Source organism: Mus pahari, chromosome 18 (assembly GCF_900095145.1).
Source record: "Mus pahari chromosome 18, PAHARI_EIJ_v1.1, whole genome shotgun sequence".
NCBI classification, from domain to species: Eukaryota; Metazoa; Chordata; class Mammalia; order Rodentia; family Muridae; genus Mus; species Mus pahari.
In genome coordinates, this window is record NC_034607.1 from 8,762,306 (window position 1) to 8,788,724 (window position 26,419).

The 26,419-nt window shown below is 37.9% G+C and overlaps 2 protein-coding genes and 2 pseudogenes across 3 annotated transcripts in view; all 4 read right to left on the reverse strand.

The window, feature by feature from the left end:
- Positions 1 to 1,567: 1,567 nt before the first annotated feature.
- On the reverse strand, positions 1,568 to 10,523 carry Glyatl3 (glycine-N-acyltransferase like 3). Its single transcript, XM_021218568.1, has 5 exons — positions 10,446 to 10,523; positions 9,211 to 9,318; positions 7,644 to 7,770; positions 6,458 to 6,590; positions 1,568 to 1,994 (listed from the first exon to the last, which is right to left on the reverse strand). Exons 1-5 carry the CDS (start codon positions 10,521 to 10,523, stop codon positions 1,568 to 1,570), a joined length of 873 nt encoding a protein of 290 aa, XP_021074227.1.
- A 3,278-nt stretch (positions 10,524 to 13,801) lies between these two features.
- Positions 13,802 to 13,949, reverse strand: LOC115062531 (annotated as a pseudogene).
- A 5,508-nt stretch (positions 13,950 to 19,457) lies between these two features.
- Positions 19,458 to 26,419, reverse strand: part of Cenpq (centromere protein Q) — a 10,999-nt gene continuing 4,037 nt past the window's right edge. For both annotated transcript variants that reach the window (XM_029531434.1, XM_021218242.2), the window contains exons 5-9: positions 25,861 to 25,926; positions 22,874 to 23,003; positions 20,758 to 20,877; positions 20,599 to 20,676; positions 19,458 to 19,954 (exon numbers count right to left, since the gene is read on the reverse strand). In XM_029531434.1, the coding sequence (XP_029387294.1) occupies positions 19,823 to 19,954; positions 20,599 to 20,676; positions 20,758 to 20,877; positions 22,874 to 23,003; positions 25,861 to 25,926 (526 nt within the window). In that variant the 3' untranslated portion in view covers positions 19,458 to 19,822. The remainder of the gene's footprint in view (positions 19,955 to 20,598; positions 20,677 to 20,757; positions 20,878 to 22,873; positions 23,004 to 25,860; positions 25,927 to 26,419) is intronic.
- Positions 22,031 to 22,416, reverse strand: LOC110335611 (annotated as a pseudogene).

Sequence of the window (26,419 nt, forward strand, 5' to 3'; positions counted from 1 at the left end):
GAGATAGGTTGGAGGGCTATCTGGGAGTGATGCCCCCCCCCCTGTTTTGTGTAACATGGGGGCAATCAACAGTCCAATGTCCCTCTTGATGGCACCTAGGGCATGGCTCCCTCAGCTTGTGAGGATTAGGGCAGGCTTTGCCTCAATGACCTTCTCCACTGCACCTGTAACAGGTGTCTGGTGGTCTTGTGGGATTGAGGGTCGTTGTCCTGGCAACGCAGGTCTAGTGTCACATGGTTGGGCCAGGCCTTGGAGTATCCTGGTGCTAACAAGAAGAGCATCTGAACTTGTCCTCAGCACCAAGGAATCTCTCCAACAACTGGGTCTTGATTCTATGACTTAACCTCCATCTCAGAAAAAAACAAGTTTATCTAAAATTATGGATGTTATATTAATTACATCAAAGACTCCCAGAGGGTCCATTTGGGTCCATTATGACTGTCCAAGTCACGTAATTACCACAGATCAAGCATCAAACTTATAAATCTGCCTGCCTCTGACTTCCAAGTGCTGAGATTAAAGGCCTGCACCACCACTTCTGACACACAGACACCAATAACCTCAAAAAGAAAAAAACACAACAATAAAATGAAATAAAGCATTAATTTAATTATTTAAGAATTTTTATCTTATAAAAAGTTGTGGCTTTCCAGTATTGGTCGTATTGAATGTAATCTTGAAGTATTTATTGTCTAGATCTCAGATTTCTCCAATGTAATAAGAGATTAAAATAGAATGTAATATAGGTTTTTCTAGGATCATAAACATATGCCTATAGAAAATATGTATGTTATATATTTTATATTCTGTTTTTTATAACCTTGTTCACACCTCTGTGTGAGTTTCAGATGTTTATGGAAAAGCAGATTGTTATCCAGGAGGCTGGAACAGTGAACTGGGTCAGGACCGGTCTTCTGATGGCAGTTGTTCATGAAGCCAAGGCAAATGAGAAGGAAACATTGGGAAATGCAAATTCCCAGTTCCCACCAGGTGCTCATTCAATCCAGGGTGGGGGGTGGGGCGGTGGAGTGTGGGGGCTGTGAGGGGTGGGTCGACATCTGTGCGGGAACCTTTCCTCTCTGATAAACAGGAACCTGTGGGAACAAATGAATGCTCCCAGGGAAGAGCTGTAGTTTAAAGTCACAGGCTGCATCTGCACCTGGTCATTGAAGGGGAAATGGCTGAGAGGTTAGAGACAAAACCTCCAGCTGGAAGCTGACAGGGGTGCATTGACAGTTCGAGACAATGGAGCAGGAGGTTAAAGGCCCCAAATTCAAACACTCATTTTCATGCGGTTTTTGAACACTAGGGCAACAATGGCTGGTTTTAAAGAATTCTTCCCTGCTGTGACTCCTAACAGAATCTACACCCTCTATTCTGCCCTCTGAAGTGATGGAAATCTGATATGCAAACAGTTGGGGGGGGGGTCCTGGGGGGTTGATCTTGCATGCCTTTTCCAGGCCCATTTCAATTCCACAGGCTTCTCTTGGTTTAATTCCCACCTCACTGGTAGCTAAAAGGGGTGTCTACTAAGGGAAAGTAAGAACATTCTTGGAATTTCTTCTAGCTAAAGGTGAGCTTGTCTAGAAAAAGCTGCAGGGGTCAGAATAAGCCTGTGGAAACGACAAGGCAAGAACTCAGCTTGGACACTCTTCAGCAGTTTTATGGAAGCCAGGTTGTCATCCCGGACATTTCCCTGGGAAGGGAATCCCCGGCTTTGCAACTTCCTGGCAAGCGTGAGGGCCACCAGTCGGCTGTAACCTTTCCTGCGATGGTCAGGCAGGGTGTAGCCATGACACATAGTGGCAAACTGATCTGTGATACTCCAGGACACTGGGTTTCCCTTCTCATCACGCACGCACACGCTGGGAAAGGAGGCGATGAGATTGGCCAAGTACCGCAGGCACTGCTGGTTGCCACCACGTGACCAAGTCCGGTTGAGAAGATCAGCATCTGAGACACTCAGGTAGGTCAGTCTCGGGGTTGAACCGGTTCTACAAGATAATGGCAGGATAGGAGGAGGAGGGGGAGGGGGAGGAGGAGAAGGAGGAGGAGGGAGGAAAGTCCATCAGAGTCACATGATTACCAATAAGTACTCATTTTCTAACGATTTAAAATTAAAAATCCAAGACTATGTCTGGCATTTTCAAGAGTTTAGGACCTAAGCACTTCCCAGTTAAAAGATAAATCACTCTTGTCATATTTAGTTTTATGCCTGCTTGTTTTCGTCAGTCAGCTCTGTGAACTGAGATGTGGCCAAGACTGCTTCTACATCTTCATTCTCTAGGAGAGGAAGTACAAGTTAGCTTAGGTTTGGATTTTTACGTACTGACACCGAAGGATAGCAGAAAACTTAAGAGTTCAGCCAGTTATAAGAAGGCAGCTGGCCCGAAGTACTCCCAAAGGAGGCAGATAGCTAGCTGTTGCCAATCAAGTGTCGCATTTGCTATCACCTGAATGGTGGAGTGTTGCAGTCCTTTGATTTTTAAGTGCTGTCAGACTCTTGAATCATTCTTTGCACAAATAAGCTAAGATAGAATTAACATACACATACATGCTTACAGATTATTATTATTATTATTATTATTATTATTATTATTAATTATTATTATTATTTTAGTTAGAGTTGTCCTTAAAAGACCTTTGTGAAGTCTTAGGCACTCCAAACCCTTTTGGTACTAAATGATATTCTAGCATTCAGGATCCTTCTTCCCTTGCATAGCCAAGGCTAACGAATGAATACAAATCAATATGCATATGAGCATTCTCAGGAAGAACTGACTTCGCCAGACTTTCCCCTTGGCTGCTCTTTGCAATGGCCAGTCTTTTATCCAGCAGGGAAGGGAGGAAACTGCTTTAGGGTTTTTCAGTTCAACTTTGAAAGTATACTTCAAAGAGAGGGCAGAGGACACGGAGCACAAATATTACTACAAACAGAAACATAGCCGAGGTATGTACTTCACGCAGTGTGCAGCACATTTGTACCAGTATGAATAGAGTCTACAACTTGAGTATGGCTTTGGGGTTAAAGAAAAAAAAAAGTCACTTCTATGAGAATTCACTTGAATAAGCCCTATGACCTTTTCATGCACAGGGATATTTTAAATAAGATACAGAAATATGAGAGAAAAATGTAAAAGTAGGATTACATCGAAATAAAAACTTCTAGACGAGGCAGCTATACTAGGTATTGCACCACTAATACACCATGGTAAAAGCTATGTACAGAAAAAATAATCATAAAGGAAAACCCTGCCGAATGGGTAAAAGCACTTGCAAATTATACTTGTCTATAATCTATCCTGGTGTTTAATATCCAGGCCAGAAGGAATGAAAGAAAGTCAATGGAGATAAAACTAAATAACCCAATTTAGAAATGACTAATAGGCCTCCAGAGACCTTTTTCAAAATAAGGTATACAAGGCCAAGAGATAGATGTAAAAGAAAATTGTGAATCAAACACGCAATGAGACATCACCTCACAGGAATCAGAATGATTCTCATCCAAAAGTCAAAATGGGAAAAGGAGTCGTGCTGATGGGAAAAGGCAATCTTTATCCAGCACTATGAGGAAGGTACATCAGTATAGCTTCCGGGGAAAACAGGAGGGAGAATCCTCTGAAAATTACATCTGTAATATGATCAAGCAATCCTATTACTAAGGGTATACCTAAGATAATAAAGTTCAGTGTGCAGCAGAAACATCTGAAGTCTCTGTCGACCACAGCATGCCTCACAGTAAGCAAGACAAAAGTTCATGTTAAGTGTGTTTATGAACAATGCGACATATACACAATGAAGTAGTGTTCATCTTTAAAAAGAAGATTGACTCTTATCATCTGTAAAAATATGGATGGGAGTGTTACTATATTAATCAAAATAAGCTAAGTACAGGAAGACAAAAAGTACCCCAAACAATCTCACTCACATGAAAATCTAAAATCATAATCTCTAGAAAGCAGAGACTGGAACAGTGACTAGCAGAGGTTAGAGGAAGCTAGAGGGAGACTGAGTTTTCTTTTAAGCATCTTTGTCTTAACCCTAGGCATGGAGGCACATGCCTTTAATCTCAGAATTTTGGAAGCAGATGCAGGTATATCTCTGCATTTGAGGTCAGCGTGATCTACAGAGTGAGTTTCAAGACAGCCAGGGCTACACAGCGAAACCCTGTGTCCAACCCTTCCAACACCGGAAACAACAAACATACAAACAAACAACAAAAAAAACCAAAAACCCAAAATCCAGAACCAAACCAACAAAGACTCTCTGCCCTTTAGACATGTATCTTAAAGCTAGGATTATGGATGACCTGTGTACTGTTCTGTTTCAATTAACTGAATGGTGTGTAGCGTTCCTAGGGTAGAGTTTTCTGGGTGTATGTGAAAGATTACCTCTGTGCTGGGGGAGAGTTTTTCCCTTTCAGTGTTTGTGTGCACTCAAAGTTTCCATATCATGAAAACATAAAACAGACTCCTAGTAATTTCCTCTGACTTCCTGTGACTTTAAAGTTAGTCTATGCTAACCAGTTCCTTCAACACCTACCTTAGGGAGCAGAGAAACTAACATGCACAGAGGCAGGCACTTTGTAATTGATCTTGTTTCATTTTTTACAAAAAAAAAAAAAAAAAAGAAAGAAAGGAAGGAAGGAAGAAGAGAAGGAAGAAAAAAGATACTACACCCAGATTCTTTAATTAATTAATATGTTACAAAACTGTGTGTGTTTGTGTGTGTATATGTGTGTGTGTATATATGTGTGTGTGTGTGTGTGTGTGTATATATATATATGTACATATGCACACATATGCATATATATGCATGTATGTACGTGTATGTATGTTATCGTTTCTATGTGCTTGGCCCAAGGAGTGGCACTATTAGGAGGTATAGCCTTGTTGGAGTACGTGTGTCACTGTGGGTGTGGGCCTTCAGACCCTTGTCCTAGGAGCCTGAGAGTTAGTCTCCTCCTTTGGATCAAGAGGTGGAACACTTAGCTCCTATATCCCCATGCCTGCCTGGACACTGCCATGCTTCTGCCTTGATGATAATGGACTGAACCTCTGAACCTGTAAATCAGTAAAACCCTAACTAAGACTATATATATATATACATGTGTATGCATATATGTGTATTATATTGGTATATATATTGGTGTATATATAGGTGTATATACACCCCCCCCCCTCTCTCTCTCTCTCTCTCTCTCTCTCTNTATATATATATATATATATATATATATATATATATATATATATGTGTGTGTGTGTGTGTGTGTGTGTGTGTGTGTATGTGTGTGTGCATATATTGTTTTTTTCAAGACAGGATTTCCCTGTGTAGCTCTGGCTGTCCTAGAACTCCTGCTGTAGACCAGATTGTCCTCCAACTCAGACAGATCTGCCTAACTCTGCCTCCTGAGTAGGATTTAAGGTATGCATCACCACAGCTAGGCTCAAACTTAAGTATTTGTGCTAGCAGCAAAGACACTTTACCTGAATGACCTGTCTCTCTAGCTCCTAGACCCTAATGTTTGGGCAGAAATGAGGTCCAGGAAGGAGAAACTGAAGGGAAGATAGTAATGACAGGAAGGCCTCAAACAAGAGAAGAAGAAGCAATGGAGACACACACTGTCATGTGTTTTCAAGGACTGCCTTTTCATGCTGTACTCTCTGTGATCAGTTGCTGGCCTTAGAACTCACTTGTGTTTTATTTCAACTCTGATAAAAATATAATAATAGCTGGGTGGTGGTGGCACATGCCTTTAATCTAAGCACTCGAGAGGCAGAAGCAGGAGAACCTGTGAGTTCAAGTCCAGCCAGGTCTACAGAACAAGTTCCAGGACAGCCATGGCTACACAAATATAATCTGTCTTGAAAAACCAAAGTGAATAGAATAGAATAGAATAGAATGCAATGCAATACAATACAGTACAATACAATACAATACAATACAATACAATACAATACAATACAATACAAAAATGATTGCTCTACTTTAGAAGCCCATGGAAGGAAAGAGAGAGGGATATATTTCAGACATTTAGTCCCTTGTACTTGAAAGCTCAACATAAATCTGGCATACACTTCTAGCTTTAACAACAGAGACTCAAGAACTTTGGACTCCAGTCCATAGAGATTATTTAGAATTCATTTATGAAGGAGGAAATCAAGAAATGATTTTTCTATATATACTCTGTATATTAAAAAGTGAAGTTTTCATGAGCTCAGTCACTATAGACAAAGACACTGATTTGATTTTCAGAGAAATTACAAATCATGAAGCACAGGAAAGAGGAAGAATAGATAAACATACAACACACAGAAAAAACACACACACACCCTCAGCTCAGTGGCTCAATTAAAAAAACTTAACTAGTCTTTAACAATAACAGGTACATTCGTATTGTTGTCTGGACTTGTGTAACAATAGACCCAGCCCCAAATGTAAAACTTGGCTTACATACAGGAAACTGTGGTCTGGCACAGATGAAACAGGAGAAAAATGGACAGCCTTGAAGGAAGCCAACTTTATATCCAAATCTAACAACCTTGCTTTGGCAACGGCTTTGGAAACAGCATATAATTCACTTTGCAACCCTGGATAGCAATAGACACAAAAACCACAATCATGATATTTGATGAAATATATTTATTTTAGCATTTATATGCCAAATATCAATTCCACCTGTTTACTACTCTGTCATTTTTTTTGTTTTTGTTTTTTTTTTTGTTTTTTTGTTTTTTTGTTTTTCGAGACAGGGTTTCTCTGTGTAATCCTGGCTGTCCTGGAACTCACTCTGTAGACCAGGCTGGCCTCAAACTCAGAAATCCACCTGTCTCTGCCTCCCAAGTGCTAGGATTAAAGGCGTGCGCCACCACCGCCCGGCTACTCTGTCATATCTTAACCAGAATATAGTTAACTATGTATGTATTACTATAGGTGCTGCCTACCTCACCTAGAAATATAAATATATAATATAATATGGTAAGGTGTGATGTTTAGATTCAACTTGACAATCTAACATCAGTTGGGAAGAGAGTCTCTGTAAGGATTGCCTATGTGGGGTTTGGCCTGTATTCAAGTCCTTGTGGTATTGTTTTACATTAATGGATATGGGGAGAACCAGGTCACAGTGGGTGGCACCATGCAATAGGCATGGGGCCTGAACTGTTTATGAGTAGAGAAATCAACCTGATTATAAAAGCAACTAAGCAATGAGCATGTGTGTATGTACATACACCCGTTTCTCTGCTCTTGACTATGACTGTGATGTTGGAAGTTCCTGCCTTGACTTTCCCCCAATGGTGGAAGATGACTCGGAGTTATTAGCAGAAATAAATTCTTTTCTTCCATAAATTGCTTTTTGTCATGGAATTTTATCACCCACAGAAATGAGATTAGGGTACAAAGCTCTAGTTTTTCTTCCATTTCCACAATAGCCATTATGGTATCCCAGGTGTAGTTTGTTGCTAGTAAGATCTCAATCCCACTAATTTCTCACAGCTATACTACATTATTTACACTCCTTCACTTCATATTTACTCAATGGTGTTCTAGGAATTAGCCCCCCCCCCGCATGCAGTCTCCATGAAATGTCTTTTCTATACTATATTATGAGTATATAATGTATGCCTTGAACTTGATCTTACCTTGTATTTGAAAAACTTGGTCCCAGTTAATAACATCATGTTTTTCCAATAGCTGTTGGTAAGCTCTGATATCTTTGAAGAATACAGCATATGCATTGGTGTAATGGTCAAGGTTATCTGTCTCAGCCTAGGGCAGAAGACATAGTCATGAATACAACGCTGAAGCTTATCTTCTGGTTAATCCATGTTTTAGAATGATTAGTTATCATTACTATCTAGCTAATTTTCTATTTCCCAAATTAGTTACCTGGAAACAGAAAACAAAGAATAAGACTAATAAACTACACTGAGAAAAATAAAAATGTTGTGATTATTTTTCCTTGTTTTTTTTTTTTTTCTTCTAAAACTAAGAAAGTTATTTCAAGTTTTGAGGATTTAATTTATATAAATAAAAATTCTTGTTGAGAGTCTGAGGCTGGAGAATTGCTTGATTATAAGAGGCCAGGTGAGGATTATTAAGACTCCTCAAAGCAAAAAAAACAATAAGAAAAGAAGAATAGGAGGTTTGCTGGAAATGTAGCTCAGAAGCAAAGCAGGTACCTAGCATAGGCCAGACTCTGGTCTTGTAGTTTGCTTACTGTTTCTGTAATAAAACATTCTGACCAAAAAGTGACTTGGGGTGGGGTGTTTGGCCTATACTTCCTAGTCACAATCCATTACTGAGGGAAGTCAGGCAGCATCTGAAGAAGATATAAAGGAATGTGTTTGCCTGGCTCTAGTTCAGTTGGTTGTAGTCTACAGGCAGAGTATCCCATTTTTGAAGCCTGGATCTTCCCATGCCAATCATCTCAGACATGGCAGTAGTCTAATAGGAACTGAGCAGGGCCTCAATTAGTACTGCCTCAGGTGATTCTAGAACACATCAAGTTAACAGCTACAGCTAATTAGGAAACGTTGTTATAACCCCTAGCAACACACAAACACACACAAACAGAAAAGGTAAAATTCAGTGAGAACAATGAAAGAATTACAGTTCTCAGTCTTTGTAATGCGGAGAGCGGCTCATCTTTGATCACTTGGGGTTCACTTTGGCTTCACAGGCATGATGAGACCTCAATCTACTGACTTCTTTACATTGTCTCAATAGTTTTTCAAATACCGAATTCATCAGTCATAAGAAATCCCTATTCAGTGAAGGAACTAGTATATGCATATTGCATGCTGCATCTTCTAGAGACTATAAGGCAGTAAGGGCACACTTTCAGGCTAGCAGCCTTCCATGTCAGAGTCTCCAAAGCAATCAATTACAAACTAGCGATGAAATGCATATTTGTTATTATAAGGGTCATACTATTCCCTTTATCTTTCCAGGTGGTGCTAAATTTACTTTTAACTTTTACATTTTTATAAAACAATGTATTTTATGAACATTGGTGTTCTTCCTCCATGGAGGTCTGTGTGAGGGTGTCAGATCTCCTGGAACAGGAATTACAGACAGTTGTGAACTGCCATGTGGATGCTGGGGATTGAACCTGGATACTCTGGAAGATCAGGCAGTGCTCTTTAGCACTGAGCCATCTTTCCAGCCCTACTTTTCACTTTTCTTATTTGCCTTTCAGCACTGTACCTCTCTGTGTCGCCGGGTGATGATAGCTTTGAAGTCTGGCCATGAATCCAATACCACTTCCTTTTGAAAGGGATTTCCACGATTTATGTTCATCACTGCTCCATAAACCTGAGCCGGAGAACCAGAGAGAAGACAGTTATACCACTAGCCATTCCAGATGCATGCCATCTTCCAGCTCTACTCAAAATCACTGTCCTGAGAGAGGAAGTATAGATACAGTCTTTCACACATGTAGACAGTATGGATTTCTTTAGCATTGCCATTTTAAAGATGCTCATCAAACTGATTATCACTAAAGTGCTGATACGCTATAATCCCAAAGAAGCTGAGAGAATATGTGGAAAGCACCAATTAATATGAAGGTAATATGGGAAGCTATTCTGTAGCATTCTCATCTTTTTCCTTCATTAAGACAAATGTCTGTCTTAAAACCATCATGCAGGGCTGGTGAGATGGCTCAGTGGGTAAGAGCACCTGACTGCTCTTCCGAAGGTCCGGAGTTCAAATCCCATCAACCACATGGTGGCTCATAACCATTTTTAACAAGATCTGACTCCCTCTTCTGGAGTATCTGAAGACAGCTTCAGTGTACTTACATATAATAAATAAATAAATCTTAAAAAAAAAAAAAAAAACATCATGCACACACAGAACTGGTCAAAGCTGTAACATAGGATTCTTGAGCTAATGTTCATAGCTGCTTCTTCTTGTCCTTCTTGCTCTTTTTTGTTCTTGTTCTTGTTGTTCTTCTTCTTCTCCTCCTCATCCTCCTCTTCTTCTTCCTCTCCTTCATCATCATCATCAAACAGAAAACAATCTGTCAACTCAAAGGCAACTTCACTGCTCACAGCAGTCCTATTTTTACATTTCTTATAATCTTTGATTTATGACATCGTTCACACTGGCATGGAGTAATCAGAAGTTACCCTTGGATTTTTGATTGATGGCTTGAGTGGTGAAGAGGTAATAAATCTACATCTATACTTCAGTCTTCAAGCATATTCTCCATCAAGGCCACTATATTCACAGTCTTCTATCATTTGAAACACTTTGCCTCGGAAATAACATAATCTACAATTTCCCTAAATAGTACTCTAGAGAAACAGAAGGATAATGGAAGCAGACTTGGAAACCAACATGTTTTCATCAAAGAAGAGCAGGAGCAACCACAAGTCTGATATTATCAATAGATTAACCCAACAGAAAAATTAGTAGAATTATCAGGCTTATTCTACCTTGAGTGATTCAGGAAAGTGACTCTTCAACATGTTCTCCAGCATGAATAATTTGGTGGAGCAGTTTAGCACCAACATTGTCTCCACAGTTATATACCTCTGCACCTAATGAGGAAATTGAAGATAGACATTTAACTTTTGCTTATTAACACTGCCTATTAAGCTATCTACTGGGAATATGCTTGTGGTGATGTTTTCTTTGGGTATAATGCTGATGCTTCCTTTGAAAGGGGAAAAAAAAAAAGCAGAAATGGGAGGCTTCAGGATAAGTAAACCTGCAACTATATGAAGTGGGGATCATTAGACGCAACCCTTTAGAGTGGGCTACAGATTCACTGCATTCTTATCATTTCCAGCATGGAACTTGCAAGAGTTGGGATATCGCATTTATGTATGTTCTCTTTCAGTTAGCTTCCCTCAAATAGCTTGTTGGTAGCAAGATGGAAGGGTCTGGCTGGTTTATTGTTTTCCTTTAGGTTGCCTGCCATGTAAGTTCCATAATATAGAAGACAACTGTAGACATCAATGGACCAATGAAGGACGAGAATAGAGAAATAACTGGGTTGGACACTCTAAACTCAAATAAAAACCCAAACTCCTTCAGAGACAGTAGTCTCTCTAGCACTGCGAGGCCCCTCCTCTACTGAAGGAACTGTTATGCTTGGCAATGAACTTTGCCTTTGGTTTGTTCTGCACTCTTCCCTGTCCCATAATTGAAGAATAGAATGAAACCACCTGCTACCTATACCATTCCCTAAAAACAGGCAGAATATATGTGCTGGAGTTTTATCTTTTACTGTCTATTGTCATGCTAAGCATGGCCCACAAGACCTGAAGTCTGCACTTAGCTCTTGGGACCTTGACCCCAAGTTAATTCTGGTTGGCGAATAAAGATGCTGACAGCCAATAGCTCGGCAGAAGACATAGGTGGGGTTGAGGTTTCCTGGGCTTGTGAGAAAGAATACCACAAGGAAAGAGTAAAAAGCCACTATGGAAACAGAAGATATTAAGAGGGAGGAGAGTAGCCATATGCTAATGGCCAAGAGAACATGGCCCAGAGGCCTGCCAAACTGGGTTAAGTGAGGACCAGATGGAACATAGTAAATAGTAAGTTTTAACTTGGGGTTAAACATAGTAAATAGTCAGTAACAACTTGGCATTATAGAAAGTAGATTCTAAGAACATGGAGGGAAAGGCAAATGCCCAGCTATTGGCTGCCTAAGGCTATTTAAAAATATTAAGGCTGTGTGTTTTTCATCCGGGATCATAAATGGTCTAAGGCCAGGAAGAAGCTCAGCACTGGAATTTTTAATATATATATATTTTTACTATATAGATGTAGAATAATTAAGTTGAAATTAAAATTCAGACAAATCGGAAATAAGATTAAAAAAGAAATAGAGCTAAGATAAAGGTTGTTTTATGAACATAAAATATGGTCTTACGGAGATAATCTGTCTTATTCATAGATTCAGAATTTTATGACCACCTGCCTTCTAATTAGGATTCATTTGTAACCCACAAATCAACACTGGCAATGTGGTGGCAGTTATCTGTGGATGTGCAAAAAGCAATAAAGACCTATCTCCTGACACACATTTCCAGTTAATATTCAAAAGAACTTTATTGTTCTATTTCACGTCTTATGATGCAAGCAGGGGTCACCATTTAGTGCTTTTACTTACTTAACCAAAAAATAGTTTGGTGCTTTTTGTTGGCATTTTTGATGTTTCAAATGTGAAGATAAACGATGAATGGTAGAGTGCCTGGCCCTATAAGGCACACTTCTATATCACCCTCTTCAAGACTGGGTGACTATCATAGAAGGGTGGGCAGGAAGAAAGAGCCAGCAGATGGGAGATGAGAAGCGAACAATGTGGTTATCTGTACAAGATTGGGCCTGCCTGTCAACGTTTCATCATGGATGGGAGTGAGAAGCTCCATATTTCCCTGATAAATTGTTGGCAATTAACAGTTAGTAAGGGAGGGTGTGCCATTTTCTTCAGTAGTGTAGCTATGATCAAGGGCAAGGAACTCTGAATGCAGTGGCCACACACACTCAGAAAACATGAAAGTAGGAGCCAGACTTAAGGATTCCAGTAGGAGAAGAAGGGGGATGACAGAGAGGAATTGCAGACCCAGCAGACAAAAAAGAAATACAGTTCACGACATAATAAATGAAACTGTCTAGCAATTAAAAAAAATTAAAAAGGTTCATAGGCATAATGCATAAGCATTGCTTTCATATTCCTAGGTGTAAAAAGGCTGGGATCTTTTGGAGGAAAAACATTACATAAGCATTGTTCATGTAGGTGTTTCATTGTTGTTGATCAGTTCATGAGAGCCAATGACTAATACATACTGAATAAACAAGAACACACAAAGTGACATTATGTAGTACTTGTGAATGAAAAGTTATCTAGGAACCTAACTTACTACCAACTAAATCCATGTTCCATATGACTCTACAGATTGAGACTCCTCTTGAGAAATGAGAAGCTCAGAGTTCACATTTGACACTAAACTTTACCTGATTAGGTACTGCTTCAGTTGTCTATAAAATCATCCCATGCTCTTTTCCTGTTGGTTGCTTGCTTTGCATGTTCGCCATCTCTACACTACAGTCTAGTCCTCTATCATCAAAGCTTCGTTCCATCAGGTATCAGTCTACCTTCTAGGCTAAGCTCTTGAATTTGACAAGTCAGTCAGGTAAACCAATTAAAAGCAGACACTTCCCAGGTTCTTAAACACATAATACTAATTTTAACGCACAAGATGTGAAAATTCCTGATCAGTAAACGGTGATTATTTTCATAGGTGACGACCTATGAAATTGAATGTGAAGCTTTGGTTAATGCCACAAAACAGAATATGGAAACTCCCATAGATGAAGAAAACATTTTTACACATTTTAATTTTTATGCATGTACACATATATACATAAATATATATTATGTTACATAATACATAATGACAACTACTAAGTGTTAAAGTTATATAAAAGAAATGTTATATCCTTCATAGTCTACTATATGTCTCTAAAAATCAATATATGTTCTAGAGTTGGAAAGGGTTAAAACCCATTTTTAAACTTCTATCAGTAGGCACACAGAGAAAGAAAAATAAGTTTTTCAAGTTGTAAAAACTCGAGTTTCTTCATGGACATTAAACATTTGTCAACACAGAGAAAGACTTGGAAGTTTTTCCTGATTAATTCTACAGACAAAGCATTACTTTCTTTTGGAAAATGATTTTTTTTTAATAAAAAAAAAAAAAGTAAAACAGGATGTTTTCTTGCTGGCACACCATTTGCAACACAATGGCCAGCAGTTTGTTTTCTTCGCTATAATTTTCACGGAGAGTTCATATGAACATAATCACCCACTACCATAAATCATGCAATCCAGTTTTCCAAATTTGCAGAAATTGCAGCGGTGTGATGGATGAAGCTTGCTCTGGGAAAACTATCTTCTTTACAATGTTATCTCAGCTGCTGGTAAATCTTGTTTCAATTATTAATTTAAATTTTTAAAAATTTTTTTCGAGGACTACTCTAACAAGTTCCCACAATCTAAGGCATGTAACACAACAGAAGTTGATTCTTCAACAGCTCTGGAGGGTAGATACTGGGGAAGGGCTTTGGGTAGGTATACTAGTGCTCTGGGGAGGGTCCTCTGCTGTTCCAGCCTCTGGAAGTTGCTGAAAGTAGACTCCAGTTTGCAGAACTGTGTTCAGGGAGGCTCCTTGCTGAAGAGAATAGTAATGAACACTAAGCCTCCCAAGAAACAAAACCATTTTCCTTCAGCTGTGAAGGGTTGGATTTAGCTCTTATTTCTGATTCTGATATAAATATCATATAACAGGAAAAAGACAAAAACAAAACAACAACAACAACAACAAAACTATCAATGAGATTCACAATTCTTGTGTTTTCTGTGGCACTTTCAGTTGGGAGAAATGAATCAAGATTAAGGTTTAAAATATGACTGTTTTTCTTTCCTTTATAAACAAGGCAAGTTTCTTTTGAGCCCCTGTAATCCATTGCTTGAAATTGTCACATATTAAAGGACTTCTAGTACAGATGATATATCTTTTGTTACTCAAGTTAAAGTCATACCACAATAGAGTTTGAAACTTTCGTTTATTTTCCTATCAAAAATTTAAAAAGAAAAATGAAACCACACAAAAGTTTTCTTTCCTCTAAACCTAATAATTTATCCTGTCTATACGAAGTGAATTTGTATTTTTTCTGCATCTCTCATTTTTACCTAACGATAGACTTAATATTTTGGAGGATCTTATTTTCATAACGTACCTTGCTGTTGAGAGATCAGTCAGAAACAGGTATTATAGCTGCGTATCCATGCAGAGCTCCTTCTGTGTAAATGGTAAACTTATACGTCAGGGTTACTTTTCTAATTAAGCCTTAGTGGAAAGGGGAGGGAGAGTGGCCACACCTAGAGAAGGGGAGGGATTTATGTAGGGCCTGCTAAAAAATCATCTCAAATGTAGCACTATTTGCAATCCATTTCTTTTCTACCTCATCTAGTTTTATAGTGTGAAATCCAGCAAATATGAATCTTGAGTAGATGGCTCTCTACATTTTAGACATACGGCTATCTATTAAACAGACTCTTAGTGGATGGAAATAACAACAGAGGCCAGGCAAAGGAAGCACAATAGGAAAGTGATATTTGAACTGACTTCTCGAATATTTTTAGTTTCAAGAAAATGATTTTGTTACCCTAAATTCCCAAGGCTATGAAAGTCTCAGAAGAGGACATTTGTGAAACTGAGAGTTGTTCAGAGCAACTCAGCATATAACCGTTACACGTGCCTTAGGAAACTAAGCTGCAGAAATGTGTCCGCAGTATAGGGAGAGTGCTTGTGAAGTAGTCACAAGGGAGAATGCTGTTTACTGTCTTAGCTGCTAAACCTAGGGATGTTAGGAAGGACATTCTTACTGGCCCTAGGAATAATGGAGTAACTAGCAATTGAAAACCAGTGATTTGAGAAATTGTTATGTAAATTACATTGTGCTAAAATGAAGAGTGTTGTATACTGGTATGTTGATACACAAACTTAAGACATGCTAGAGCAATGTATAGCTTTTTTTTTTTTTTGCTGAGAGTTTATAAGTAGTTTTTCAGTAAGAAATACAAAACTAAAAAATAAACTCACACTATTATTGTGGAACTAAAAATGTCTATAGAGCATCTTGAAAATTAAAAGTTAGAGGTCAGGTTATTTAGTGCCTTTGAGATAGGAATGTCTCCCTCAATGTGGACCATTTCTGTACAAGTGCATTCAAAACAAGCTTCTACCCCTTTCAAGGTTCTTTGTTTTGAATAACATCAGAACTACTCAGAATGGTTGCTTCTGGACTGAGGGAAAATAACCCAGGCCAAGTGCACTTCCCAGAAAAACTGAATTGGTTGAAGATGATTGTTCTGTAGTATGTATCTTGGAGTAAGGCAAGCACTCAACTCCAAACTTAAGAGTGTGTGTGGGAGCGAATGTAAAATAAATGTAAAGTGGTTTTCCTCAGTGAACACAAGGGATAATTCTGTACGTTGCTTATTATTTCCAGAGAAAAACACAGATCCATGAATCTGTGAGGGGATCCACTGATATTTAATAGTTCCTTACAACTGTAGTTCAGGAAGTTTCAAAGAATTTAAGGTTTCAACTATGTTGTATATGTTAAATTCTATCATCTATCTGTATATGTTAAATTTTATCATTCTATCTGTGATCTATCTGTATATGTTAAATTCTATCATTCTATCTGTGATCTTTAGACACTTTACTTTCTGCTTCCTCAGTTATCTGCTAAATTGATAAAGAGTATCATGAGGTTTGCCATTGGTTTGTTATGACATTAAATATTATTATAGGGGAGGAATGAGTTAGTATGCAGGTACACACACACATACAGCTCCCTAACATTTTTAATGTCTCAAAGACACATTTGTAATATTTGTCTTGTGAAAACTTGCAATAATTTTAAGAACTCCTTGAAATAATTTTAAGAATGAATATTGTTAAAATTGGGTAAGACATAATTTTTTCCCTATTTATTGGTTCCTAATTGAACAATTTCATTTAAAAAATTCTAAAATAGTATCATTGAATTTGGAAGACATTTTTCATCTTTTTATTTCAATTTGAACTGAATCATTACTATCTTTGTACTGTTGCTATAGTAATTTAGTCCTGTAACAGAGGCTATTTCAGAGGGTAGCAAACTGGGCATGGTGGTACATGCCCGGAATCCTAGCATTTTCTAATCAGAGCCAGTAGAAATGACAAAAGTTCCAGGTCAGCCTGGACTACAAAGGGAGCCCCCCCCACACCCCAAGAACAAGGCAAAACACCTAAGCCAAGAAATGGCTGTGTAGTGATTTAGTAATAATGAAATGCAGGTAAGAAGGCAGCTTTGAAAGAAAAGCTCCTTTGAACATAAACAGGGCTCACCCTGTAGCCCCACTATGACTCAACTGGGAAATTTGAATTTCTCTTTTACCCAAAGCCTAATATTTCTTGGTAGTGAACGAAACATGAGAGGATTTAGACATGTTTAGAAAAGAAGCCAGTGTAAACAATCCACATGCTAATTTTGACAGGTGCAAGCTGCATACTTTTGGTAAACAGAGAATGCAATGAAATGATATCCAACCAAGTAAAATAAATCCTTTAATTGTAGGTTCTACTGCAGGTGTTTCACATAACAGAGCCTAGTTATTGAAGATATGCCAACAGAGTTGGCAGGTAATAGAGAGGCTTATATAAAGAATTTAAATGGCTGACCCGGCTACCTCTGTAGTATGTTTCCCAAAATGGTTATACCAAATTACTGTCCTTTCGCAGTTTACTGAACATTTATTTCCCTATGAGTTAATTCAACACGTTTCACTCTTAAATATTCACAAACCTAACTGGTGAAAGCACTTAGTTTCTATGTTAAGTGATCATTATAAGATTGAATATTATTCAAACATTTCATAGCTTTTAAACCCTTTCTTTTGAGAATTAACCCATTTTCTCTTGGTATTTAACATACACCTATTTTGCAGTTCATTATATATTAGGGCTTTGTTTAATGACTGCTCTGTTTTCCACTCTGTTGTGGCTCAGTATTTGGCTTGGCTCTTTTACAAATCAGAGCTCCATATAATTATCTGCTTTTACTTCAGCATTGTCTTTGTTTGCTAGGACCAGGCTATTTCTACACTGACACCTGCTGTTCACTCGCACCTTATCTACTTAGCATCTACTTGAGGACAAAGAATATTAGCTGTATATTTACCTCAAATCATTCACAAAAAGGATGCCAAAAATAAAGCATTCAAAGAAAAACTGTTTTTCATTACCTGTTAAGTCCTGGAGTGGAGCACAGCTCTAAGTTAAAGGCTATACTTCCAAAGCTAGGAGGGAGCAGTTCAGCCATGGAAATGAGGTGGCTCTCATTCAGTAGTAATGATAAACTGATATTCTAGTTGACTTGAAATTAACTATCAAGTAGATATCCTGAGGAAAACAGTATGCTGGTGTAAATGTTCTAGCTAATGATAAAAATCAATGACTTAGCGTTCTCTTAGTCTAAAAGAACCAAGTTTTCAGTTGCTGAGTGCAGGGTTTTAAGGCATCCTGTGGAATCTATTACTTTTCTAAAGTCTTCCTAACCTTACTAAGATGATCCTGCTTCTGATTCTTTGGGCTTAAGCAGCTCCAGGATTCCAAAGCCATGACCTCCCTCTACAACAGATATCAATCCCAAGATAGTTAACCAGAGCTAAATAGGAAGTTCTGTTTGGGAGATTATTAGCAGTATTATGGAATGTCCTAAGTAAACTAACAAAAATACTCTAGTCGGATAGAAAATTTGGGGCTGGAGATATGACTCTACTGTTAAGAGCATGGCTGTTCTCCCACAGGTCGTGAGTTCAAGTCCCAGCAACTACATGGTGATTCACAACCATCTGTAATGGGATCTGATGCTCTCCTCTGATGTGTCTGAAGACAGCAACAGTGTACTTATACATAAAATAAATAAATCTTAAAAAAATTCAACTGCAGTTGTAAGTAGATAACAAAATCCAAGCCAATGTACTACTCACTCCAAATCAATGTACTACTGTTGCTTAGAGATGATTTCAGACCCGCTTATGGAATTATTTCTTCACATATATAAACTTCACAAGGTTTATGAGAAAATGCTTTGCAGGAATGCAGCTTGAGTTATGAGATATCAGGCTGTCTCATAACTGACATGGCATTAGAAACTCATAACAGTCTCTCACAAAGTGCAGGAACATTTTAGTTAGCTGTGGTTCACGTTTGTGGAGCTTAGAATAGCAACCTTTCTTTGCACTGCACAGTGCCAGGGTCCTCCTGTTAAGACAACAAGCATGCTCTCGCATGCAAGTCTCACATATTATCACTTTTAAGACTGGACTGCAGCCCTTCCCCAGGGCCTTGTACCTTTGGCGGCCACTTCTCCAATCCTGAGCTTTTCCAAAAAAGTTTTCTGGCTGTTTTTTTTTTTTTGTTGTTGTTGTTTGTTTTGCTTTTATATGAAAGGATATATGTACTCAGGTTCCCTTTAAACAATCTTAGAGTATGCTTTGGTGACAGCAGAAAATATTCAGCATCTAACAGTTCACTAGCCAAAAAACCAACATGTTATTATCTTTTGTGAAAAAACACCTGAAAAAAAAAAGGAATAATTGCATAGAGATGAGAGATTTAAGAAGGCATTTGGGATTTTTTTTCAAATTCCATATGACTGGACAGAAAATGTAGGCTACCAGTCAAAGTAGAGAGAGAGATCCTAATGTTTCTATCAAGTAGGCGCTATACACCCACTCTTCATAGCCACAAAGCGACTTCCAATAAAAAGTTCTATTCAGTCATCAGAAACTATTACATCATGGCATTTTTTTATTTTAAAAATAATTCTCAGTAAACAGTTTTAGTAATTAACTACACACACACACACACACACACACACACACACACACACACACACACACACACACATATATGCAATGTTTTTAGGATATCAGATACTAATGATAAGCCCACAAAGGCTAGTGTTACGGTAGATAACAAAGGTTAATGTTTTGAAGAAAGATCTACAGTTAAATTGCACACTTTTGGGCCAGATATGAAGCTCACCCCTGTAATCCCAGCACTCAGGATGCTGAGGCAGGACTGCTGTAAGTTCAAGGCCAAATCGGAAACAGAATAAGTGCTGAGCCAGCCTAGGCTACAAACAGGGTGAGAGACTTATTAAAAGGAGAAAAAGTTTTACAATTCGTCAACAATAAGTTAATATGGAACATGGCTTAAACAACAAAACAAAATCCAACTCTTTAGGAGCCATCAAGTTTCCTATAGGCTTCTTCAATGAATGCTGACACGTTCTTCACTGGGGCTGAATCATGAAGAACATCCAAATCCTTCAGAAGAGCATTCTGGTTTGGAATTAGTGCCAAAATTTCTTTCTGTGGATAAGACAGTACAATTATTTTTAGCTTTTTATGATGAAAAATGTCAAACATCTGTTATTTGCAGACATATTGCAATCTTAAGTAACTACCACCCAAGATTACTAGTCATCAACAATGGGTGTTCATTTTTAAATAAGTCTTTCCTTGTCTCCTTTCTTGCTCTGATGGCATATTCCAGATAATAAAAAGAGCATTTACATGACAGTATCAATGAACACTTTGGGAGAAAAGACAAAAGATAAGAGTACTGATTAATAACATACCACAATGCTAGTCTATAAAGAGCTGTTTAACTTTGTTAAAAGTCAAACAAGAAGAATATGCCTATAGTTATGACTATGCAAATATATAAAAGTATATAAAGGAGAATACAACATTTCTTATTTCTATCAGTACTTTACAACAATGGTGTATCTGTGTAATGGAATGCTATGTAAATACTGATAAGAATGAGTGTACATGAATGGACAGAAAAAATGTTCAAATTATATGCCAAGTAAAGAAAAGGAATTTATCAAGTTTTATAACAGGATTAGTTTGTTTAATGAAATGGGATATGGTTTTATATCAGTGTATGTGTGTCTGTGTGTGAGTGTAATATAGCCTGGCAGTAGTTAGTATGGTAAATGGGTACTTACTTGAAGTATGGGTGCTTTAAGACTTTTCTGAGAAAGTTCTGGAAGAGCAAGTACTTTATTGCTATCGATGTGGAATACCTAAACAGAAACAGAAAGCTAGGGATTATTTCAAAAGGCTGGTTTTGTTCACCTTGCAAAACTCAAGTTTTCAACCATTACCTGCTTCATGTCCTGTTCCTCTTCCTTTACCTCATTTGTCAAAATTTGAATTTTGTTCTTTAGTCTTTGAATACTCTTAGTCATTGACTCTGTGGTCTCTACTATTTTGTCTATTTCTTCCTAAAGCAAAAAGAAAAGTTAACATTTTAAAGTAAATATATGATAAATGAAACCCTAGGAGATTATATATATAATACCTCATATTTTAAAACACTCTGCAAGAAATCGTTAACTTTATTTTTGCTCATCTTTCAAAAAGAGATTCTCTAGAAAGCTGCTTGGCCAAGATAACCATGAGTTATAAGGAAGGATAAAGGAGCTAACTCTGCCCATCAGTGCTTCTTCAAAGCCTTAACACAGAAGCTAACGAGCAATGGAGGTTCTGCAAAACCCTTTGTATGAGTTGCACAGCCCAAGGACTCCAGGCAACAGCATCTGTTAAGTAACAGGTACTTTCAAGTGCCAGAAACAAATGAAAATATTTTTATTTTTAGTTAGGAACATTTGAAAGCCTGCTGTTTTAATATGTCAAAAGAATGGAATGCTAGGTACCTGAATTAATATTATTAAAATTAATAAAACACTGTAAAAATATTTTCTAATTTAAAGAAATATGTTAATTTATAAAAAAGACAATATATGCAAAATTAATGAAACAAATATCACAGTAAGAGGAATATGATGAGTGTAGGCCAAGTACAGAATAAATCAGTTTCTGGGTCATTAAAGATGCACTATTTTAAAGTATAACCTAGACATAACATTTCACTTGTAAATATTTCAATGTACAACTCTAAAGGACTTAACAAGTATATAAGATCAGTATAACACATTAGTTAAAATCATAATAAATTCTGTAATATTGAACATTTCCACTTGTTGATTTCCTTGTACACAGGAACCACTTTATATTTTGAGTCAGGCTCCATGTTGGTTATGACTGGTTTATTTTTCCTTTAAATATTTTTGGTTCAATTCTTTATGTCACTGAAATTGCGAGGTAGAAGGAAGCAGGCTGTTTTTCATGAATGTCCCAGAGCTTGAATTCAGTAAACTGCATTCCATGGTGAAGTTAACCTGTTTCTTAGCACCACACTGCTATGAACTGGCTGCTGGATTTACAAAGTACACATTAAGACAATTATAAAGTAAACCATGCATACCAGTTCGTTATTGTTAGCCCAACAGATTATAAGAAAATGGCATGCAGTAATTTATCCTGGAGGGCAAAAGCCCAAAACGAAGGTGATGGCTTGGCTACAATCCCTCTAAATTACATGTGGGAATTTTTGAAGTATTCGTCGATGACATCCTTGGCCTAGGATTCTTTGCCATAGTCCTTAACCACTACACAAGTTCAACCAACCAGTTTCTGTGGCTTCTACTCTCAATCAATTTGACAGAGGCCTATCCATTCCCTTAGTTTCTTGTCATCAACCTTAACCAGGTTGATTTGGTTCTCAGCAGAAAGTGCCTCCACCAGCTTGATATACATGAGCTTATCACAGTTGGATGCAAGCACAGAGACTGATTTGGCGCTTTGGCAGCTTCACATATACCACTTGCTTGGCCATCATGGGTGAGGGCAGTCCTCAGCAGCTCCTGTAGAACAGTATTGATGTCCATTAACCCTTTAGCACGTATGCCTTCCTTGGCCATGGCTGTGGAATATGAGTGAAGGCGAATGTTTGCATGCACCCGAGCCCCCGCCTCTGTGTAACTAGGCAGAGGCGGGGGAAAAGCAGTTGTTGTTTTCTTGCTTTTTAAAGAGAGAGACACAGAGAGAATATAAAGTTGGGTGGTGGTAAGAAAGGATCTGGGAGAAATTGTGGGGTGAAGGACATGATCAGAACATACGAAAAAAATTTATTTATTTATTTATTCTTTTAAAAATTGGCACTGTTACTTGACCATGGATAAATCATAAACACTTCAAATTTAGAGGCTTAATGTTCAAGTGACAGCTTTGCTTTTCTTACAAAAGATACAAAAATCAACAAAAATTCGAATCCAAAATTTGAGTTTAATGCTAGACCACTAATGCTATGATGGTTCCTTTTCTCCTTCTTCCCTCTCCCCAGGATTCTATCTACAGAGGCCCTTTTGAATGGCACACCTGCAGTGAAGCCAGGCTCTCTTCATTCGCTCTTTCCCGTGCCTTTTCCATTTTCAGCATATTTGACACATCTGTTGAACAGTTCAGCTTTCTTGGAGGGACTTTTAGTCTTGCACATTGTTGTAGTAATCTTAAAATAGAATAGAACATGTTTATTTTTGTGAAGAATATCATTTTCTTTAAAAGTTTCATTTTGTTACACATGAAAGGACTACAACATTCTTTTATTTTTTTTTCCTCACAGCAGCTAATGGCATTCCTTCCCAAAACATTCCTGAGAAAACATCACCTAACTTTTTAATATATATTAACAGGACCAAGGGCCTCTTCTCCCATTGATGTCCAACAAGGCCATCCTTTGTAACATACGCAGCTGAAGCCACGGGTCCCTCTATGTGTACTCCTTGGTTGGTGGTTTAGTCCCTGGGAGCTCTGGAGGGTCTGGTTGGAGGGCAGGGAGGTGGGAGTGGGTGGGTGGGAGAACACCCTCATAGAAGCAGGGGCAGGAGGAACCGGAAAAGGGGTTAACATTTGAAATGTAAATAAAGAAAATATCCAATAAAAAATTTAAAAAAATACATTGACAATTATCTCAAATCATGGAATGCTAAGGCTACTTTACTAGAACACTTGTTAGTTTACACATTTTATAATATACTTTACTATCAGAATTTCCTAATATTGTTTAGATGCATTTTCTATCCTACTATAGCATGTGAGTCTGTCAGTTTAGTATACAATGTTGGATAAAAGAAAGTACTCTAGAAGTTTTGAGTCTGACCTTAAACTCCACCTTTCACTGTAAAGGATGCGGCCAATAAACGTTAATCTAAATGTTTCAAAGATCATTTAGTTTTAAAGCTAAGGCAGATAAGAAGTCTACAAGCTTTGCTGTAGAGTAGAATGACATGGATTTTATTCTATATCCTAAATGAAGTCTTATCTGTGTGAGTTCCTACTTCCAGCAGACAGCAAAATAATGTTTTCAAACTTGATTCTTCAAATTTGTGCGAAAGAAATGAAGAATAGAATCACTGTAGAGATTCTGTCACAGTAACTGTAGTTTTTTTCTTTCTTCTTTTTTTTTTTTTTTTTTTTGGTTTTTCGAGACAGGGTTTCTCTGTATAGCTCTGGCTGTCCTGGAACTCACTTTGTAGACCAGGCTGGCCTCAAACTCAGAAATCCACCTGCCTCTGCCTCCCAAGTGCTGGGATTAAAGGCGTGCGTCACCACACCCGGCTAACTGTAGTTTTTCTAAGAATTCTACTATAAGGTGAACATCCTCCCAAACTTAAAACATAAAATGTTCCAAAATTTGAACCTTTTATTGATGCCAAACTCATGGAATCTTCTCTAGCTAGTGGAATTTCACAAACTAGTGGAAAATTCACTATCAAAGACACTGAATTATAGGGCTGGTAAGATGGCTCAGTGGGTAAAGACCCTAGACCCTTAGCATGCATACCTGATGACCTACGTTCAACCCCTGGAACACAAGGTAGAAGAGAACTAATTCTTCAACATTGTATTTTACTTTCAATGCATGCCACAGCTTATGTGTGAGTATGTACACACATATACAAATAAATAGGAAGTTTTAAAGAAATATTGCATGACACTAATTTGAGACAACTGACAAGATAAGTAAATGAACTTTGCGTTCAGATTTGAGCATCTGCCTGGCAGCATTTTTTGTCTGTTCATGGGGATAGGAACATGACTTAGTTCATATCAATAATGCAGTAAAATCAGCATGAGTATAGGAACTTTTTGTCATTTAGGCCACAGTCAGAGACTATGGATTAAAGCTAGACTTCAGCAACAACAGAAATAACAGAAAGTCTACAAGCTCATGGAGTCAGAATAACTCTCTACTCAATGATCACCGTGTCAGGGAAGAAATAAAGAAATTAAAAACTTTCTAGAATTTAATGAAAATGAAGACACAACATACACGAACTTATGGGACACAAAGAAAAATGTGCTAAGAGGAAAGTTGCCTTCACAAAGAAATTGGAGAGTTCTCATACTTGCAACTTAACAGAACTCCTGAAAGCTCTAGGAAAAAAAAAAACAAAAAAAACCCAGCAAAACAACAACAACAAAAAACCAAGCACACCCAAGAGGAACAGATGGCAAGAAATCAAACTCAGGGCTGAAATCAATAAATTAGAAACAAAGAGAACAATACAAAGAATAAACTAAACCAAGAGCTGGTTCTTGGCGAAAATCAACAAGATAGATCAAACTTGTTGCTTGTATAAATAACTGAGCAATACAATATGGATTTGAGTGGGCAAGACAGAACCTCAACTGAGACAACACCCCCCCCCCCCACCAGATTGGCCTGTAATGTGTTTTCTTGACTGACAATTGATGTAGGAGGGCCCAGGTCATTGTGGGTAGTACCACAGCTGGGATGGTGGTCTTGGGTGCTGTAAGAAAGCAGACTGAGCATGGCAGAAGGAGGAAACCAAGCAGTGTTCCTCCATGGCTTCTGCTCTAGTTTCAGCCTCTAGGTTTCTGCTCTGGCTTCCCTCACTGATCAACTATAGGCTGTACGATGAAGTAAACCATTTCCTTCCCAAGTTGCCTTTGGTGTTTTACCAAAGCAAAAGAAAATTTAATTGAGACAGAGATGAAGGAAAACAATAGGGTTAACAACAGCAATGGAAAACAAGACAAAGTTAAAGTTGTAAATGCTTACTTTAAGTTGTTAAAATGTAAAGGAGTTAATATCATCAAGTATTTTTAAAATACTGACACACTAAAGTATGAAACTAAAACTAAACACTAAAGTATGAAAACAAAAGTTATATGAGGAACATATTCTTTTGTATACATTCTCTAAAACTTAATATGTAATTCCAAATATCGCTTCCTTTAAAAAGTAATGAAAAGCATATTCTATAGAAATCTATTTTAGAACATAGGCAGAAATCACTTTAAAAATAACTAAAGTTTAATCATTTCCAATTATGTGTTACCTTTTCTTCAACTGGTTGAGATGATACTGAACTTGTCTTTTTCTTTTAATGTTGAATAAAATTCCACTGGGGAATAAAAAGATTGAATAAATATTACTTTGAAACATAACACAACTTGTATTTCAAAAAATTTTCAAGTGTTCATCCCAACTAGCTAAGCAGAACCTTTACCTTTATACTAGATTTTATTATTATTATTTATTATTTTTACATCCATTCTCTCCTCCCAGACTCTTCTCACCGCCTGCCCACCCCTATCCACTCCTGTTTCTCTTCAGAAAAGGGCAGCCCTACCATGGATATTAACCAGCCATGGCATATCAATTTGCAGTAGTAGCACTAGACACCTCTTCACCTAGTAAAGGTGGACAAAGCAACCCAATAGAAGGAAAAGGTCCCCAAAGCAGGCAACAGAGTCAGAGATTGCCCCTGTTCCCACTGTTAGGAGTCACCCAGGAGCCGGGCGTGGTGGCGCACGCCTTTAATCTCAGCACTCGGGAGGCAGAGGCAGGCGGATTTCTGAGTTCGAGGCCAGCCTGGTCTACAAAGTGAGTTCCAG

Excerpts from the sequence above, each read along its gene's own strand:
- Glyatl3 (XM_021218568.1), bottom strand. The coding sequence starts at position 10,523 with ATGTTGGTGCTAAACTGCTCCACCAAATTATTCATGCTGGAGAACATG. Across the intron at positions 7,771-9,210 it reads TCACCCGGCGACACAGAGAG|GCTGAGACAGATAACCTTGA; the intron begins GTACAGTGCTGA and ends CTTCTGCCCTAG. Across the intron at positions 6,591-7,643 it reads CCAAGTTTTTCAAATACAAG|GGTTGCAAAGTGAATTATAT; the intron begins GTAAGATCAAGT and ends ATTGCTATCCAG.